At 38.6% G+C, this 19837-nt stretch overlaps 2 protein-coding genes across 4 annotated transcripts; both read right to left on the minus strand.

Annotated features, from left to right (window-relative positions):
• Positions 1 to 1730: 1730 nt before the first annotated feature.
• kera (keratocan) lies at positions 1731 to 7465 on the minus strand. 3 transcript variants are annotated; one of them, XM_015055892.1, is made up of 3 exons: positions 7272 to 7465; positions 2669 to 3536; positions 1731 to 2569 (listed from the first exon to the last, which is right to left on the minus strand). In XM_015055892.1, the coding sequence occupies exons 2-3, from the start codon at positions 3528 to 3530 to the stop codon at positions 2400 to 2402; spliced, it is 1032 nt and encodes a 343-aa protein (XP_014911378.1). In that variant the 5' UTR covers positions 3531 to 3536; positions 7272 to 7465; the 3' UTR covers positions 1731 to 2399. The 3 variants fall into 3 exon arrangements, with proteins under 3 accessions (XP_014911378.1, XP_014911377.1, XP_014911376.1); XM_015055891.1 differs by having other exon boundaries at positions 7268 to 7465; XM_015055890.1 differs by lacking the exon at positions 7272 to 7465 and adding an exon at positions 4359 to 4457.
• A 2955-nt stretch (positions 7466 to 10420) lies between these two features.
• lum (lumican) lies at positions 10421 to 14034 on the minus strand. The gene is made up of 3 exons (XM_015055911.1): positions 13895 to 14034; positions 11762 to 12667; positions 10421 to 10856 (listed from the first exon to the last, which is right to left on the minus strand). The coding sequence occupies exons 2-3, from the start codon at positions 12633 to 12635 to the stop codon at positions 10702 to 10704; spliced, it is 1029 nt and encodes a 342-aa protein (XP_014911397.1). The 5' UTR covers positions 12636 to 12667; positions 13895 to 14034; the 3' UTR covers positions 10421 to 10701.
• Positions 14035 to 19837: the final 5803 nt, after the last annotated feature.

The raw sequence follows: 19837 nt of genomic DNA on the forward strand, positions 1-19837 counted from the left end.
TCATATTTGGAAATATAATACATTTTTCATTTCATTCTTCTTTCTGTAGTTGCACCAAAATCCATTTCTGATTGGCTGCTTGGTGCCTTGCGGCGACAACACTGCACTGAAACAGACACAAGAGAACCCGGTGAGAAACCATGCACAGCCCAAGGCCAGGACTGATCACTATGTAGTGATTCAGTGGAAGCAATTGTTTTTGTCCACATAATACTCAATGGTGTGTTCCATCGTGATGGACTGGAGATTTCCCAGGATCTACTGCCTCTGGATCACTGACTGATGGAGACAGGCGCCATCACATGTAACAGTATGCACCGAAAAACCAATCCTGTCCCAATAAGAGAATTGAACAACAGATATAGTTGGGCAAAAGACTGACACCTTGTACCATATCTGGTGTTTTTTGATACGAAATGTCCTGAAGGCTCCAAAATTTGGCCCTCTCTTGTTTCAATCCTCATTCCACAAAGTAATACTCCAATTTCCTCCAGTTGTGGGGGGGGGGAGGGGGGAAGGAGAAATATGCCCTCCTTCTATTAAATGATAATTCAGGGGAGAAGTAGAATAATTAAAATTTTCGATAGTTTTCAAAGATTACAAGATTGGTTTGCTTTACTCACATTGATGTAAGTGAAGTAGGTTTTCATGATCTTTTTTTTAATCCTTTTTTAAAGTGTAAAGAGAACACACACACGTATATTTCCCCAGAGTTTTGTCTCAACATGCTGCCTCTTCCACTCATCCCACAGTAACTCTAAACCTTCTGATGAGTGAGAGACAAAGGGCGGAGTGGGAAAGCTGGAAATCTGTCTGCACCTGCTATATGAGCTAAGATTTCTATCCAGAAGCTTTTCTTTTCCATTTGAAGTTTCTAAATGAGGAAGAGGATCAAATGAAATCTTCAAAGTACCATCTCTTGAGAGGGCGATGGATAGATTGCATGACAGAGCAACTTGTGTGACACATGAAATGCTCCAAGTTGATCTCGTTTGTTAAACGGTTCATTATGGCTCTGTTTAATTTCAGTTGCCCAGCAGTAAAAGTATACTGCCAGCCTGACTCAAATGGCTTATGATGCCTAATCCTGGCGAAATCTCTTGAGATTTTTTGGGAAAAGAACCAGCTAAGTGTTTTTGAAGTTTTCCACTGTAAACAGTTATTGCACAATTTGAGGTTCAAGCAGCGGCAGAACTAGAATATTATGGTGTGTAAAACATTCTGTTTAGTAACATTTCTGGCTAGAAAAACTCTAGCTGTATCTTTGTTAAGCTGCTGACCACAGGCAGATTACATAGCCTGACTAGCTAGCCAGCTAGTGTGGTTGTATTGTGTAGTAAACTCTTAAAAACTAGTATTGAATTTATCTGGTGTTCCTTCTACATTTGTATATATTTACTTCACCTAAAGCACCCATGGTTATGTGACACAACCAGTGACAGCCTTTAATGAATTCCCCTGCTGCTGTCAGTGTTTCAAGTGTTATGCTAACACTAGCATGCTAATGTTATTGCTCAAAATCGATTTCAGTATTGTGTATGGACTTTGCAGACAAAATTATGCAATGTTTTTTTGTAGAACTGGTGAAACTGACAGACAATTGGACAGAACAATAACAGAGATAAGTATATAAAGGTACGCTAATATCTACACAAAATTTGGTAGATATTTAATCTTCATGTAAGTGTTGCGAAAACAAAAAACAATAACAAAAAAAACACAGTTGCATGATCACATGTTCATTCTAAGTTTTATTGAAGATAATTTAAGATGAAAACCCTTGCACAATGTATTCAGAAAAAATGACCAGAATGTTAAAAATAAGTTGGCAAATATTCACATTTTTGTGTACAAAACAAGAAGTAATGTTGGCCATGAGTATTCACAGGATTCAAATTCTTAGCCAATATTAAATAAAAATAAATTACCAACAGTATATATATTTCTGCACACTTGACAGATCGTCTTTTGAAAAGCAAATAAAAACACCAAATCTACAAATATAAAGTGTAAAAAAAAAACAAAACAAAAACAAAAACAAAACAAAAAACTGAGAATATGGATATTTTGCAACTTTTCGAAATTCAGTCCCAAATCTCACCATATCCCATTCTGTATTTATTTACACACAAGTTCAGGGGTCTACTGACTGGTATCTTCACTGACATAAGGCACAGCTAATGGTCAGCAAATATTATATCAAAAACATCTATTGATCAGTGTGCTTTTTTCCAGATTTTATTTCTTTTTATTACTTGAAAGACTTTCCAAGATGAAACAATGGAAAGCTTAATGTCAGTGGATGACTTTTCAAGTTTCATTGACTGGAACAACATCCACGTCATTTCAATAATTGTGCAGAAAGTCATTTAGCTTACAACACATTATTGGTTTTCTGTTTAGATAACAATAGACCTAAGGAGGCGAAAGCACAAGACGACATCCCTGGGAATCGGTGGACTGATCTCATTGCCATCCAGTCGGAGGTAGCGAAGTCTTGGCACGCCGTCGTTCGTCGAGTCGTCCAGAGAATCAACAGAAACGGGACACACGCTAGAGCCATTCACATCTGGAAAAGAGTAAGTGGAAGTGCAACAAGACATTTAGATTCACGTACTACAAATCAAGATTCCCAAAACACCTTTTATTTTCTTCAGCTAACACTTACTTGCAATCTTGTTGTGGTCAAGGTAGAGGTGTTCAAGGCCTGAGGGAATGACTGGAACCTCAGTCAGCTGATTGTGAGACAACTGCAGGTCCAGCATGCTGGAGATATTAAAAATGTCTTTTGGAATCCCAGCGCTGCCGAGCTTGTTGTGGTTGAGCCTCAGAAATGCCATTTTGGGCAAACCTTTGAAGTAGTCAGCAGGAATCTTTTCAATGTTGTTACCGTCGAGAAAAAGCTGGGTGGTGGTAGGCGGCAGTCCAAGGGGCATGCTACTCAGCTGGTTCTTGGCTAAATTAATCTGGACCAAGCTGGTGAGGCCCTTCAGGCTCACTTCAGTGACGCCGTCGTCCATCAACTTGTTCCCCTGGAGGTCCAGCAAGTTTAGCTTGTCCAGGCCAACAAACACACCGGCGGGAATCTTGGAGATGCGATTGCGAGAGAGGCGTAGATGCTCCAGGCTGACTGGCAGTGGTGAAGGAACAGTAGACAGGAGGTTGTCATCCATGTACAAGTGGGCCAGATGTTTCATCCCACCTAGGACACCTTCGCCTACTTTGTCACTTGTAATTTTGTTGCGGTTTAGGTTTATCCAGCGCAGCTGTGTTGCATTCTGCAGCGCATCTAACGGCATCGTTTCAATCAGATTGTTCTGCAGGTAGAGATACCAGGTGTAAGGGGGGATCTTAGGGATGCTCTTCAGCCCTTTGTTGTCACAGTAAACGGCTCGAGGGAAGTTTTGGGGGCAGTTGCACTCCCTGGGGCAGGCTTGTATTTGGGCAAGGAGTTCCTCGTAAGGCATGTCCTGGCTGATGGCTCGTGTTACCAGGCACAAAACAACCAAAATCTTCTGGAGACCAGCCATGTTGACCTATGTTTGAAAGAGAAAATATAACACATAAGTCAAATAGGAAACCAAAATTTCATTAATTTAGTTGCTGTTGAGCAATCAAATCTTCTGTAGGGACTTTGCTGACGAGAGGACTTTAGATACAGCATCAGCTTCCGTTACTTTCAAAAGAAGAGGTTAAAAGACTGGGTCAACATTAATTGCTTTAGACGAGTCAGTGGAAAGATGCTGCTTGTTCAGTTGTAATTGGAAAAAAAAACCTTACTACAAAGCTCATTACACAGCTTTTTTAGCTGACGTATTGAGACATACAAAAAAAGAAATATGCAATTTGTAGGGATTAGAGTTCAGTGACTCACCATGAACATGCTAATAAAGAAGCATTACAAGCAAAAATCACAAGAAGAATGAACAAGGTCTAGCGGAGGTCTCGTCGGCTCCTGTCAGTCCTCCCCTTTAAACTTTCGCTTGATTTGTCTCAGCTACCATCTGTTGCTTGTTTAAATTCTTGATGCGCTCCATGTTTGTCTGGAACTCATTTTGCATAGGGCATACTTTTCCCTGGATGAGCTCACTTCAAAGACAAAGCTGAATCACCCCTTTTTCAGAGCTGTGCCTGTGGTCAGAAAGACCAAAGCTTTTGACTTTAGTTTGTACACAAGGTGTCGTGCAAATGTCATTCCACCGAGCATCAATGGGGACTGCTAGACAAAACAATCAACGACAAATGGAATACAAAATCGTTTCTATCACAGAATCGTGAGTTTCATTCTAATAAACATCTCCACCTATAATCACAGGGAAGCATGACTGATCTCTCTTCTTCTCAGAAGCTCATCTTACCTTTAGTTCTCTAAAGTTTTCTTTGCAATGTCCTTCCTCAGTAAGTGATCAAGCGTGGTCTGAAATGACAGGGATGCTCGTCTTAGTCCCCCGTATTTGTACCAGAGCCTGCTTCATTCAACATGTGCCAACCTGTCACTCAGGATGACCTTAAAGCCCTTCTTAGCCAATCAGATGACCCAAACAAAGCAGGTCATAATCCCCTAGAGTTGTACGGGTTGTTAAGTGTTTTTAATGCTCAGTGACATGGCCCACTTTGCTTAGATGTACTTGTTCTTGGATTGCTAATGTCCACATGGACAGGCCTTTGTCCTCATGCAGGAATGACCGATCTTAAATAAATCCAGTGCCCCTTATCAACTTCTAAGCTAAATTTGTGGGTAATTTATTGAGAGGGCAATCAGGATCAATTACTCTGCAAGTTACAAAGTTTATCTGCTTACAGACAACAGCGAACGTAGTGTCTAAACACAAAGTCAGTGTAATGGGTAGAGACGTCTGTATCCCAACATGGAAATTAACTAAACAGAGTTTAAAAGTTATCCAACAAGACAGCCTGTCTGCCAGGACGGTGAAAACAGGACACCGTGGTCAATGCTGGAGGGCAAACTTCGGAAAAATAAAGCACATATAACTGATATTATTACAACTGATATATTGATAACAAATTAAACCCTCATTTCACTTGTCAGGAATTCCTAGGTGTTAATTTTTCACACTGCTGATTTCACCTGCTTCTCTCCATTTCTTTTTGCAATGGCTGCCTATAAAGTTTTTTTCCCCAGATAAACATGATCTAGTGACTGTCTTTCCTATTCAGTCATTAATGAATATCTTGCTTTTATTAATTATTTTTTTGTTTGGTGTAAGTTCTCCAACTAATGATTTTGTGTTTAGCTATGTCTGTTTCCATTAACCGTTACACTCCTGGTCTAGTGATACTGTAACCTGAGTGAATGTTGAAGCTGTTGCTGAAATCATCAATCTGTAATTTGGTTAGTACAACTAACTAGTACAACTGTGTTTCCCTTTTCCTGAATGGAGTAATTGAAGGCAGAGTTGTTGCCAAAAACTGTATATTCTTTGTTTTTCCTTTTCCCGAAGTGTTCCTGACCCAGTGTTTCTTTCACGAATTAAGCAATAGGCTGAACTGTTACTGCACTTTACTCTTGCAGTAGAGTGCAATACTTGAAAATGCTTCCTATCCTTTTGACTCCCAGTCGGTTTCAGCAAACAGCTCGTCATACTGAGCCCGGTTCTGCTGGAGGTTTCTTCCTGTTTAAATGGACTGGATCCCGCCTGCTGCGAAGCTAGAGCCAGTTGGGATCCCAATGTTGTGTAACATTTTACCAGTTGGCATGCAGTGATTTAAATTGAACTGGAATGTTCATGTAACTGGATCTAAATTGACCTAAATAGAACCGAATTTGTTAAAATATGCTGGATTGATTTGACTAAATTCTATATAATTGATATCATTTTGAACAGTTTGTCTTGTGAAGTGAATTCAATTTGATATTTGATATTAATTTTTCAAGGATTTCAGGTTTTCTGGGGTTGGGATGTGTTTTATCTTGCCCAGATGAGCTAATATAACATCAAGCACGGAAATGAAAAAAAGTCCAAGTTGAACACATTAGCTGCTGGCGCAAGAGGTAACGGTTTTACTGGACTGACGTCATAATTAAGTTTACGAGATTTTGCTTCGGGCATAAAATGCAAATTCTTTTGCAGAGCTGAGTTAACATCAAGCTTAATGGCCTTTTAACATGCAGGCGTGAGACTGTGCTAATTTCTGACGATGACGGCAAAGGATCAAATGCGAGATAATCCCTGCCAACCTGTGAGGATAGGAGCAACACTTATCCTTGATCAGCAGTACAAGCCCATTAGAGTTTCTCCACTTCGCCCCAGGGTGTATTTGTGTGCATTGGTAATTGATCTACACAAATTTGGAAGATTGCATAATGGATAAATAATCTAAAACTGGATTTTGTTTGGAAAAAACACAACACATTTTATACTGTAAACAACTCTACAGGGATTCTTCCCACTCTACATGAGTGAAAAGAAGAGTCTTACTAAGAAGATTTTTGATATATTCTTGAACAACAGCTCTTCTAATTAATCTATCTACTTTATAAAGCATCACTGCTAAAGGTTAGCTTGATGCAACTCCTCCGTCCTGTAAGTTTTAAGCTCAGCAGGATGTCAGGAATGTGCAAAAACGACCAAGAACTGATGCCATGTCTGAGAAAAAAGTAAAATGCATTTTAAAAAACAACCTTGTGTGCAAGATTTGCTGCTGAACAGTGAGTCACAGCTTTACTATGTCTGTAAAATGAAACGCATATTTACTGAAAACAAATACTTGCAACATCGTGCCTGAGAGAACTAAAGAGAAACACATGCTGAGGATTCTCATAGTACTAATTTCCTGCCAGGATCTTTTACACTGAGCCAGCTATTATAATTACACAGCAGCCTTCATGTGCACAGTATGAGTTTGCAGAACTGCATCCAGTTTTCCTGTGTTTTAAAACTGTGGGAGTTTGTCAGCAGGATCGTTACATCTAGAGTTGAGAGAAGTTAACCCAGTTTATGGGTAATTATTGCATAGGGGTGGATTTCACTGACACATGTTGTTTGGAAATAAAATCACAATAGTAGGTTTAAAAAGTGGAGCCAAGTTGAATGTTGCTGTTTTTCCAATATGTAAAAAACAACAACAACAAAACACGTAAGATTTAGATTTCAAAACTAGTCAAGAGATTTTATTGTAGAGTTTTGGCATGAAAGGTCAGACGATAAAAGCCAAAACAAAAATTTACATTAGTTCCACCGTTATACAAATTTAACCACAACAACTCACAAGACTTATCACAAAATAAGAAAACTAACATTATTACCTACTTTTCCAGACGAAGTGTTTGCAGACAGGTGAGGTTTGGCTAACGCACCTCTCCAGAATCTCACAGTGATGATTGTCCTCTCTCACAGCAGACACTGATTGGACCTCAGTTGCTGTTAGATCTTCATGCAACACCTTGCACACCGGTTGAACCGAGTGGTTAGAGCAAGTCTCGTCGGTGGGAGGACGACTGCGAGCTGGGATGTCCCTTCAGAAATTGTCACTTAACATTTTCTGCCAGCCCAGCAGTTTTTCTCCCACCTCTTTCAACTTTTTATTCTAAAATCTTCAGTTGGCTTCAGAGCCATAAAGTGCTGGAACCCCACCCAACTAAACCATTTTTTTTTTTTTTAAATGGAGGATTTGCTTTTGACTCATAACTGGGAATGAGTACAAGACCAGTTTATGGCTCGGTTTTAGTGAACAGGCCTTGGGGTGTAATACTAAGCTGACAGGTGAGGTTGCAGAGGAGTTACCTGCCCCTCTTTTGCTACAACCCAAGGCTAATATTTCTACCCCCAAATCCTCAAGTAGAAAGCATTTTTGTCAAATACATTGTTCAGACAGGACTCTTCTTCCCTTGCAGAAACTTTAAATGACTGTTTGGTTGTTCTTAATGGAAGCTAAAACTGTGAGGTTTTGGCAACTTTTGCATCAGCTTAGAACAAAATGCCTTGTTAAGAGACTTTTGTTAACTTGATAAATGCTTTGTTTTATTTCGAAAACATAGACAAACCATTTCAACTTTTTTCAAAATTCAGTTATACCCTGTAAAATTCAAACAAAAAGGAATAGATTTGTGTGGAAAATCTAAGAAAATACAATGATCTGGTCATTTAATCTTTTTGACAATAACCAAAAAGATTAAACTTGGATAAAAGATGATGATAAAAGAACCAAATTTGCTAAAATTTACAAAAAAATAGGACTGTAAGGAAGGTAAATAAAATCTCCAGAGCTCATCTGTAGCAGAGAAATTCTCCATAATCATCATTTATTTTAAGACTTTTCACATCTTAATGGGACGTGTTGTAAAACAGCCTTTTTACATTCCCCAGATTCTAACAGCTACCTTTTTTGGGTTTTTTTTTTAGTACAAATCTTTTAGCTTTCTAATTAGAAACTAAGCAAATGCGAACATTTAAAATGTAACAAAATAAAACAAAACAAAATAAAAGAAGTAAATGTTTCAGAAAACATTACAAGACGACAGAAGAAAAAAGTGAAAGTTACCCTAACCCGAAATCTGAAAAAGGAGATGGAGAACAGATGAGGGAGATGATGGATGGATGCAGAAAACGAGTGCAAACAGGGAGACCAGCTGGAGATGGTCTGGACTGGAGGATAAACTTCGGCGGCCGGCGAACGGCAAAAGCTGATTGTACGTTCACTCACCGTCTGAAGTGGGAAGATTTGAGGCTTACCGCTTCATGAAGGACTTTATTGTCTAGACACAGACAGCAGGAGCTTTCCTCCTGGATTTTAAATAAGAGCAACAGCAGAGCGTGAAGGAGGAAATTGTCCTAGATTTAGAATCAGTGAAAATGACTGTATGAAAACGTGAAATATAGAAGCAGTTGTTGGAGCAAACTTGTAACACGACGTAAGATGGTTATGGGAGTGTGGAGAACGCACATTTTTTTATTTTTATCTTTTCTACTCTTCTACAACAGCAGAAATAGTTAATGCAGATTCATTTCATAAGAAAGTGGTGTAAGCGCTTCACTTCATAGCGGCTAAATTTCATTTTAAGTGAGTTGGGATGAGATGTATGGGCTCCGCCTAGGGATAGTTTTTTGTTGTTCAACCATTTAGTATTGTTAAAATTCATTTAGCATAAAGGGGAGTCTTTACCTCAAGCCAAGCAAATAGGGATCATATCCTAAGTGAAAACTAAAGGTGAAATAAATTTTCATTCTATATGAAGAGATGCAAATCAGACTTTTCCTAGTTTGACATTAAATCAGACTAAAATTGTTCCTGTTTTATGTCAAATTAACTTGGAAAATTAACTTTTCCAAGTTAATTTTGTAACTTGCTAAATTATTTGCATTTACTAAATGTCATTATAATGAGAGACTTTGACTTTCTTTAAAGTCTGAAACCTATTTGCACTGAGATTGCGATCTGTTTGAACAGTTTGGTGGAACCCAGGTCATGATGCCTTTCTAAGCCTTTGAATGGCTAATTTATATTTGTGGATGAATTAAGTCAAAGCCTCAAACATTTTATGACATCATGGTTATCAAGAAGATATTTTTGCATCCTTGGAATTATTTCCGAGATACCGTTTGATTTTTTTTTTTTTTGGCTGAAGACAGGCCCCGTAACTTTGGGAGTTTCAAAATAATTGTGTAACTTTTTGAGAATTAGGAATGTTTAAATTTGGATTTTTTTAAAATTTGAAACACTTTTTCCAATTTTCACAGCTTCAGCACAAATCTTGCTGCATGTGTTTTATTGTATTTTGATATTTTTATCTTCTGATAACAGTACTCGGTTTTCTTATTGTTTTAATCTACATGCAGGATCAGGCACAACATAAAAACCCCTGGAAATATCCTAATTTTACCACATAAATATAATACTGACGTAACTGCATTTATTGTGGCTAAAAACTGCAAATGCTGTGAAAGTAAACTAATCAGTGTGGTACATAATAACTTGCACTGAATGCAAAAAATGACTCCAGATATGAGTTATTGAACTTTTATTTCCTATTACAAGAATACAAAGTATGAAACTTTAAGCACAATAGCAATGCATATTACTTATTGCTTGCTTCAAAAAGTTATTTTCTTGTGCAGAAGGCATTTCGTTTATCAAAACAAAACAATTGTGGGTCTTTTACGCTGTTAATATGAAGAAAAAAAAAAGTCAAATTTAAAGCAGGCAGTTGTGAGTTCACAACTCCGGTGTTTTTCCTTTTTGTCCACTTTGATACATTCAAGATGCTAAAATATGGCTGCTATGAATCAGCTCAGCTATTTCACATTTGCTTACATTACACTCTGAAATCTGAGGACGTCTATCTGGATTGTGCTACATATCATTAACATACAAACATGGAACATACAAGACAGATTACAAAATTACTTTATAGCTAAATTATGATATTCAAGGAAGTAAGACATTCCAATGGGTTTTATGATTGGCATATTTATATACAAAGCTGGAATGTTTAATTTGTCTCCTGCTTTACTGTGTTTCCAATGAAATCCCACATTTTCTTCTGCGAATGTGTGTTTTGAAAGAAAAGTAAAATTATGACAGCAGACAAATGGAGATGAGAGCAATATTTCATATTTGCTAAATGCTTGCAGTGAGTGCACAGACGTATGAGGGATCTTGATCCACGAGGGCTTTGGGTTGACGTTGTCATGGCAGCAGATGGTGGACTCTTGGACCGGACGGGGGGCGGCGGGGAGGTTCTCATTCAAACATGATGTCCGAAGCTTGACGCAGGCAGTTTGCGGACTCGGGGGGCATGTCGGTGTGCGTGACGTTGTTGGCGTCCAGACGCAGATGTCTGAGACGTGAATAGTTCAGCGGTCCTGTAAACTTGCAGAAACTCGCCAGATCGAACTCTGTGGGTAACAGAAAACAGGTGGTGAAGGTTAGAGTCCTCCCAAGCTTTACATTTGATTCTCGCCATCCACTGCATCCTTTAAATGATGTTATGACCTATTGTAAGCTTTGTGATGTGTTTCGGAATATTTACTTTAAATATTCGACCATCTTAAATCTCAGATTAATTGAGATTTCCTTTTTGACTTTGGGTTAATTCCCCCCCTTTGTCGATTTGGACCACTATTTGGTACATAAGTAGATTAATTTTGTCCCAGCATACCTACATTTTTGACCTGTAATCAACATATTTGCATCCATAATCTTAATCATGATATATGTATTTATTTAATATTTTGATGAATTATTGTCTCACATACAGAATAATTGAATTACATATAATTTTATTTCTGTCGATTCTGATTTTGATCATTACTTGGGACAGTTGACTCCTGGAAATATGAAAGATTAAGACTTGTGATCATGCTGATCCCACATTTTCATTTTCTTACAGTTAATTCCAGTGATGCGTTCTGATTGATGGAGAGTTGGAGCAAAATATTGTTTTCATGTGTGAAAAAGTTGGTTATGAAACAAGTGATACGGCAAAAGGTCAAAATGACCAACGCCGATCCGTTCTGTCAAGTTCTTGTCATTTCCACTTTACTCAAATGCTACACATGACTGTCCTAATAACCAACAGAAACAAAAACCTTTTTATTTTGGGGGGAAGGAGGGAGATCTCAAAAGGTGTTTTTTTTTTTTTTAACTCTTTGCAGGAAAATAAAATGACTAAATAATCTGGTGTAAGATGGCAGCTCACATTCAGACAGGCTCTGCTGGAGGTCAGACTAATTGACTAATATCTAAAATGAAGTTTATTAAGATGTCTCGTCATATCTTCATATGCAGAGCATAAACTTACTGTTGATCTCATTGGCCTGAAGGTAGAGCTGCTCCAGCTGCTCGTTGATCTCAGGGATCGACTGAAGTTTGTTGAACGACAGATCCAGCTCCAAGAGCGAAGTCACATTGAACACCCCGGCAGGAATCCCAGAGTCCTGGAGCTTGTTGTGGGAGACCCTCAGGTACCGCAGGGTGGGCAGCTTCTTCAGGTACCCTGCTCCGATTTTATCGATCTCGTTAAAATCAGCGTAGAGAATTTCCAGCGAGCTCGGGACTCCGGCCGGCAGCTTCTTCAGCTTGTTGTGGCTCAAGTCCAACGACAGCAGCTTCTTGGGGCCTTTGAACGCGTCTGCGATGCCTTCAGTGGTCAGCTCGTTGTGCTGGAGGCTGACGGAGGTCAAATTCTCCTTGTCGTTCAAGAGTCCGGACGGGAACTTGGACAACTTGTTGTTCGTCATCTTCAGCTCTTCGAGGGACTTCGAGGGAGGAATGACCGCCTCTGTGATCTGGTTGAAGCTGAAGAATAGCTTCTCCAGGGCCGTCAGTTTATCAATCGTGCCTTTCTCTATCTTGGCGTTGGTGATCTGGTTGTTGTCGAGCACCAGCCAGCGCAGGGTGTCGGTGACGTTATCAAAAACTCCTGCCTTGATCTCTTCAATCAAGTTGTTCTGCAGGTACAGGTACTTGATCCCAGTGGGAACTACAGGGACGAACTTTAGCTTGCGGCTATCGCAATACATTGCACTTGGGAAACTGATTGGGCAATCACATTCTTTGTTGCAGTTTGGCCCTGATGGCCCAAGCATGGAAAATGGCTGGTAGTCATAGTCGTAATACTGGCACCGAGCGATGTTGGCCAGTAGTACCAAGAGGGTGACATGGAGAGGAAACATGGCTTCTGTGGACAGGGAAAGAAAAAGAGAAGCTGGCAAAAAAAAACACAATAAGGTTACACAAGTTAAAAACAGGAAAAGTGAAAGATAAATAACGTTCATTGAAACATCTTTTCTACAGATGAATAACAATTTTAAGGAAACAAAAAAAAAATTGGCATTCAGTTTGGTGTATGAGGCTAATAATCGTTACACAGTTACATATTCCAAGCATTAATAAAAAAAAAACTTATGAGAAAAGTAATTTTTTTTATAATGACTTTTTTTTTTTGCCTAAATCACCTATTGGCAAAAAAAAAAAAAAAAAAAAAAACCTAGGCCATCATTTTTGCGCAATCTTAGCATTATGTAATATTCTAATATAAAAAACCCCCCTTAATTTTGGGTTTTCGTTAGCTTTTAGCTAATTAAAAGTAACAACAAAACATTACTGAGTAATGATACTCAATATTTCACCTTAATTCAATTATTGAGACACTTTTTTTCATGTTCTAATTCGAGAAGCATCTGTAGAAGGAAGTAAAGCAGGAAAAATATTCTTTTTTTAAATAAAAAAGTACCTTTGTTTTTTTTGTTGTTTTTTTAGAACTCATGTATTAACAATGAAAGTTAAAAACAGCAGGGAAATAAAGACGTAAACACTTTGTAGGTGATGAAAAAAGCTGTGAAGCCTGCACAACATACGCGGTGGCCACACCCACTTCAATGTATTTTGACATATGACTCCATGTAAAGCAGACGAGGGAGTCGTAGTCTTCGAACACCGTTATAAAGTAATTACATCTAAAGCCCAAATAAAACCAGACAAATCCAGAATGTTCCAGAAATGAACAAACTGCAAATGGGTAACGTTTCTTTGCTACTCTGAAAACAGTACTGGGGCTCAACGTTAAAGGCTGTCAGCAACAACAAAAAAGCGTTTTATTACATGGCAGATGTACAAAATCAGGTTTGCAGATCATGTATTTCTAGGCTGATTGATTTCAGACCCAGTGGAAATGCAGCAGAGACTCTGGATCCAAGGATGAGGAAATACTCTTCAAAGCCAAACAAAAGCATTGTGAAAACATAGAAACATGTTCATTTCACACTAAGCTGTCAAAATGCAAAACCATCAAACTTTCAAGTCATTTTTCATGCAGAAATGATTTTTGCCTTCTGTGTTGCAGCCTGTGCCCTGCAGCCCCAGCACTTCCATCCGGAAAACGGATATAAAATGGAATATTCAAAGAGGAAATCTCAAATCCATGCAAGCTTACCTGTGCTTCTGTTTTTTTTGTTTTTTTTTACTTGAGCGGAGGGCCGGGAGGAAAGAACAATGTGGTGTTCAAAAACTGAAAGTCTCTGGAGAAAATCAGAGAGAAAGAAGGAGAGGGGGAGGAGTGACGGGTATTGATGGAGAGACAGAAGGAGAAAGAGGAGGGGAAGATGGGAGGCTCAACGAACGGGAGTCAGGGCGTGATCAGTGGGAACGGAAAGGGGATCATCATCAAAAAACACTAAACTCAAACAATCGGGCTTAGGTGTAGCAATAGATATTGAATAGTTTAAAAGAAAAAAAGTTTCTCTTTCCTTTCGCCTAGAAGTTTTCTAAAACAGTTTGAGTCTACCTGCGAGTCCACAAACGGTCATTAGTTCTGCTTGGAAATCAAAAAAAAAAAAAAACCAAGTTTGCGGGGCTGTTTATGGAAAAATCTTCGACATGGAGACGAAGCTTTATGGAAAAATGTGAAAATCATCTTTGGCAGGTCCGCAGCCCAGACGCTGCTCCTCAATATGAATAAATTAATCCGCAGCCTGCGAGCCAGGCTTCGGAAATTCTGACGGAGAACGGACATAAAAACGGCAGAGGCAGACTTGCAGAACACTGGAGGCAAACATTTCTTCTTCCTGTCTGTTTTTTTTTTTGACAAGTAAAAATATTCACCATCGGGTTTTCAAGCAAGTGCAATTGATCCCATATGTGTGAGCCTTCTGAATGGTGATTCTGACCATTGAGCCTTTATTCTTGTTCTAACTTGCTAAATCTCTGGAAGAGTTTTTGGAAAAGAGGGAGAATTACTTTAAAGAAAAAAAAAAAGTAATGAAAGTGCGGTGGACGAAAACCTCTGTCTGTTTTTGTGGGTGGATTTTCAGCACGTCATTACGCTAAGAACCGACACCTGGATCTAATTGGTCTCAGTTCTCTGGTCCTCCACTTGCATAACATTCTCCTTTTCTGTGGAAAACTTTCTCTCCTCTGATTCTTGCTTGGCATACCGTGACTTTGCAAAAACTAATCATGTCATTTGAACTTTCTCCCCATTTTGTCACATTAAAACCGCAAACTTCAGCACATTTATTTGGGGTTTTTACGAGCAAGACCAACAGCGGAAGGCAAGGGAGATGGGGATGTTTTTGCAAACGAGATTACGAGAAGCGGGGTTTGCACTTGCATTCCATTGCCTTGACTCTGATACCCGTAAATAAAATCTGGCGCCACTAAGTGCCTCCAGACGTCATCTAATTAGTAAATAATGCAGCTGCGTATGAAAAAAAAAGCTTAGTTTGTAAAAAAAATCTATGTTCTGCGAAGGCCACAAAAGTTTATTAGAGAGTGTAGCGAACACACAAAGCAAGATCTCAAGCTCTGAACTTTACACTTCAACCGAACATCTAAGATGCGTTCATGAGAAACTCATCCAGTTGCATTTACAACAGTTGTGAATTGGCAGAACCCTCATTAAGCTTTGAAACAAACCAGAGAAAAAAAACAGTTCTGTAAATAAGATTAATATAATGCTAGGTTGATGACTTGTTTTCCTGCTTTCACTGGGTTCGAAAAGAATTTCTTGAATTTTACTTGCTTTACTTACATCGACTCGTTATGGTCCACTTCTTGCACGTCTCGTCTGAGAAGTGGAACTGAAATGGAAGAGCTTCTCTGTTCCACGAGAGCTGTAGACAAAAAAGTTGTATTTCAAGGTGACAATCAGCTCGGCATTTTTGGTGCTTAATTAATAAAATTTTCCGTCAAACTGGACAGAAGAAAAGGTCTTTTTCCTCAAGTGGAAAACCTTGCAATGAAACCTTTTCATTACATTTTTATTTGGATAAATATCTAGCAAGAGGACGGATGTGTTATATAATCTCAAAGTTGCTGGTAATCTGGTTCAGATTTCTACAAAGCTTGAATTACACCCTGGACTTCAGACAAACCATGCATTCAATGCACAACGATTCTTTTTACATCTCACATTTAATCAGTCGATATCGAACTTCTGATTAGACGTAAGGTATAAAACTCCCGTAGCTGCAGAAAGTGACAAATAACTACTCCTTCCAGTTTGCTTTGGAAGGGAACTGTTTGTTTCTCGGTCAGGTTACAGTTTATGCTTCTGTCACTTTAAATATTTAAATAGGCAAATATTTATTGCCTTGAGGTTGCCGTGTTTCTACCTCTGTCGCTGGTAGCGTTTAGTGTGAAAACACTCATAAATCGTTCCAGATTTTTTTATTTGTTCTGTTGTTGTTTTTCTCTGTCATTTCCATGTCACACTGTTTCTGTTTGAGTGTCTTGATGTTTGACTCTTGCTCTCTAATTCTCTCTTGGAGCAGATTTCAGACACTTGCTTCCAGGAGTGTTTTCTTAGTACTCGGGTTACTGCTTGATTACTAACCCCACTGAACATCTGTGGAGACGTTTTGGGTGTTTGGTTCAGGCTGGTTGAGGAGTGGGACGCCACAGCAGTGTGTAACCGAGGCATCGACCTGCTGTGGCTGCAGATGATTCTTCCATGACCCTATTTGTTAAATGAATAATGAATTCAATTGTCTGTATACTTTGTTTCTTCAGACTATGCAAAGTAAGAGTCACGTGCAGAACCATGTTTTTATTAATTGCAAGGATTTGGTGTGCGAAAGCATTTATGTCACAGTTTTAACACAGTTTGAATAAAAAAAGAACATCCATCTATCGGGTGCGACAATTTATCACCCTCGGTCAGGTCGCCTGTCTGTCATGGAGCAACTTAAAGCTAATTGCTAACAACAATTTAGAGAAACCAGTTACTGCAACATTTTTTTTAATGTACAACATGCATCAATAAAACATTATGACAAAAAAAAAAATTGACCAAACACACATTTATTTCTTTTATCACATATGTGTTTGAGTTTTTTGAGCAGCCATGCAGACGATTAAAGAATATCCAGTAGGGATTTTAAACCAGAGACCAAAAAACCCCAAAAGAAATCGGCACATGGATCAGTCGGGTTTGGCTGCCAGATGAATACAGTTCTTTTGCTTTCTGCATTTTTGACTAATCGGATCACCAATCAGATTAGATCTGAGAAAGGGAAAACATAAAGGGAAAGCTTTTTTCTCTTTTGAAAGATTCAAATTCAATTCAGTTTATTTACATATAGTGTCAATTCACAACGAGCGTCACAGCAAGGCACTTTATAAAAAAGATCATTTCAGTGCAGTCATACACATTTCAACTGATCCCAGTAGAAAAAATGTCATCTCTTCAGAATGCATAGACTCCTGGATTTATTCAAATGTTCCACTGGGAGGTAAATTTAAAGTAAACTGACAGGTTTTGCTGCAGATCTTCCACAATGTCATGAATCTGTGGATGCCAACAAAGATATTATCAAGCTTTACCAAAAATACAACTAAGTTTTCTGTAAGACATGTCTCTAAATCATGTTCAGTCTCATTTTTTTTCAAAGTAAAGAAGGTAAACTTCGTTAGGTACACCTGTCCAGTTTGTTGTTGACACATGCCAGGGTCATGGCAGCAGTTCAATCTTTGGGACGTGAAGGAACGAAAAAAATCTCATGATGTGAAACTGGCGAATCTTCAACAACTGCAACCAAAATCTCAGATTTTTTGTATTAATTTTAAAGACAACTTATTGAATCTACATCACAGAGAAATAAAGAAGTTCGTAAGGCAAAAACAGAGGGCGACGTAGAGCTCATGAAGCTAGGATTGTACAGAAAGTGAGTTAAAGATGAAATGTGTGCCTTTAAGAGGTCGACAATGTATCAGCTAATTACTGTGCTAAATGTTTGTGTTACGCTGGTCAAACTATGCTGTGAATCCCAACGAGCAAAGCCAAATAATAAAAAACTTATAAAGTGTTGCTAACAATTCTTTAAAGGGTACCATTACTAATTAACCACACATTAAATGTTTTTGCTTATCTTTATATATTACAATCCATGTGACTCTAGAAAAAGCATATATAAAATTATTAGAACTATAATGTATGTATGATTATTTTTGTATTATTGTTTCTCTATTTTAAATAAAAATAGACAAAATTTAGCATAAGGATTATTTAAAGGGCATCTAGAGATTTTTTCCCCCCTCTTTAACAGCATCTCTCTCCAACTAATTAGCTAATCAAAAATATTTATTAAGTAAAAAAAAAAAAAAAAAGACCCATAAGAAGTTAGAATACAAACTTTATGCGTTTGCTGTGAATGCAACACTAATACATATTTCCAGCACATGTTGAGAAACGGGGGGGAAAAAAATACAGCTGGAGCCCACATGGCCATGCTTTGTCAAAGGCTACACACATATGGAGATCCAAGCAAGCACATTAGCAAACAGGATATTCTCAGGCTTCTTGGCGCAGACACACAGGAGCTTCTAATAAAACCTCAGACGGCACCCAGACACCACCTTCTGTTCCTGCAGCCCGCCTTAACCCGGGACTCGTGCCCTGCGCAGGCGGGCAGGCCGGGCCGTTCTCTCACCTGGAGTCTCATGGGCTCACATGTGAGCCCAGGGGCGACGGAATCCAAGGCGGAGATCTTCTTAAAGCACATGACGTCCGCTCGTGTTTGTCCAAGTCGTCTTGCATCACAGAACCGACCTGATTTTTTATTAAAAAAAAAAAAAAATCTCCAAATTATAAAATGCAACGTATCTTGAACCACCTAAGAGGTCATTATTGTTTTTGTTTGATATATAAAAAGTCATGCTTGCAGCTAAGTTTAACACACATTGCTAGGGGTCTCAGAATCAGAGTTAAAAAGCACACTAAAATTAATCGTGATGTTTTTTGTGTTGGACAGATTGAAAACAAACTCTTTTTTTTTTCCTTTCAGGATCTTCTCTCTTATCTGTTTTGACAAGGTTAAAGAGCTCAGGCTACTTTGGTTGCATAAGCGCCAGTAAAAAAAAAAAACCACACACATATACACACCTACAAACACATGTGAAAACACACACTTTAAACAAGTGTGCGCAAATGTGATTTTAGTGAACAGTCAAACACAACGTTGGCTTCTCCGCACATGAGCCAAAGCTGTCCGACACGCATGTCTAAACACACAGGAATATTTGCAGTAAGCCTCAAGCTATACGTGCCTATAGGGTCCAGGAGATAAATGTCTCTTCAGATCCTCGAATTGGACCACGCTCAGGAGAGCGATTCATGGAAAGAGGCGGACAGGGTGCTGGTCTGGAAATCGCCACTTGGGGGCAACAGATTGAAGTGCAGAGCTGAACTCGCTCTGAAAGTTTTAGGATGAGCCCCAGGACTCAAACACTGACGCCTTGTCCCGTTGCAAAGACGCACAAGTTCAAAATCACGTGGAGAGAGCTGCAAGGATGCCTTTTTTCATCTGCGTGTTTGTTGTTGAAGTATCCGTTCATCAGGAAACCAACACCTTTTACTTTGTTTAGCCATAAATTGAGCGGAATGCAGTGATTCAGAAAATTACTACTCACTCACTTTTTGTCTTGACATCTGGTCTTAGTTTATGCAGGTGCATCCCAGTAATTATTGAAAAGATTTCTGTAACTCAATTCAGTAAGTGAAATACATTGTATTTACAAACAAACATGTTTTAAGTCATCATTTCTGATAATTATGTTGATTTTTTTGCTTTCTTCTATTGAAAAAATGGACCTTAGTAGAAGTATGTTTGATACCTTCTTAAAGGTTGTTTTACAATTTTTTTTTTATATATTTACTGTATTATTATTGGTCACCTCTTAGAGTAGCTACAGCGTAGGGTTGTCTTTGCCCTGTTTTCAGTCAAACAATACTCTTAACCTTTCTAAAGTTAAGAGTATTTGGCAAATACAATTAAAGATTTATTACACTGTACTCACAAGACAAGAAAAATGACTTTGGTAGGGTAATAAATTTAAGATGTCACCATTTCAAAGCCATTCTAGTTTCCTTCAACAAACT

This window comes from Poecilia latipinna, unplaced genomic scaffold, assembly GCF_001443285.1.
Source record: "Poecilia latipinna isolate Pla-1442-1.1 unplaced genomic scaffold, P_latipinna-1.0 Scaffold1341, whole genome shotgun sequence".
Classification (NCBI taxonomy): Eukaryota; Metazoa; Chordata; class Actinopteri; order Cyprinodontiformes; family Poeciliidae; genus Poecilia; species Poecilia latipinna.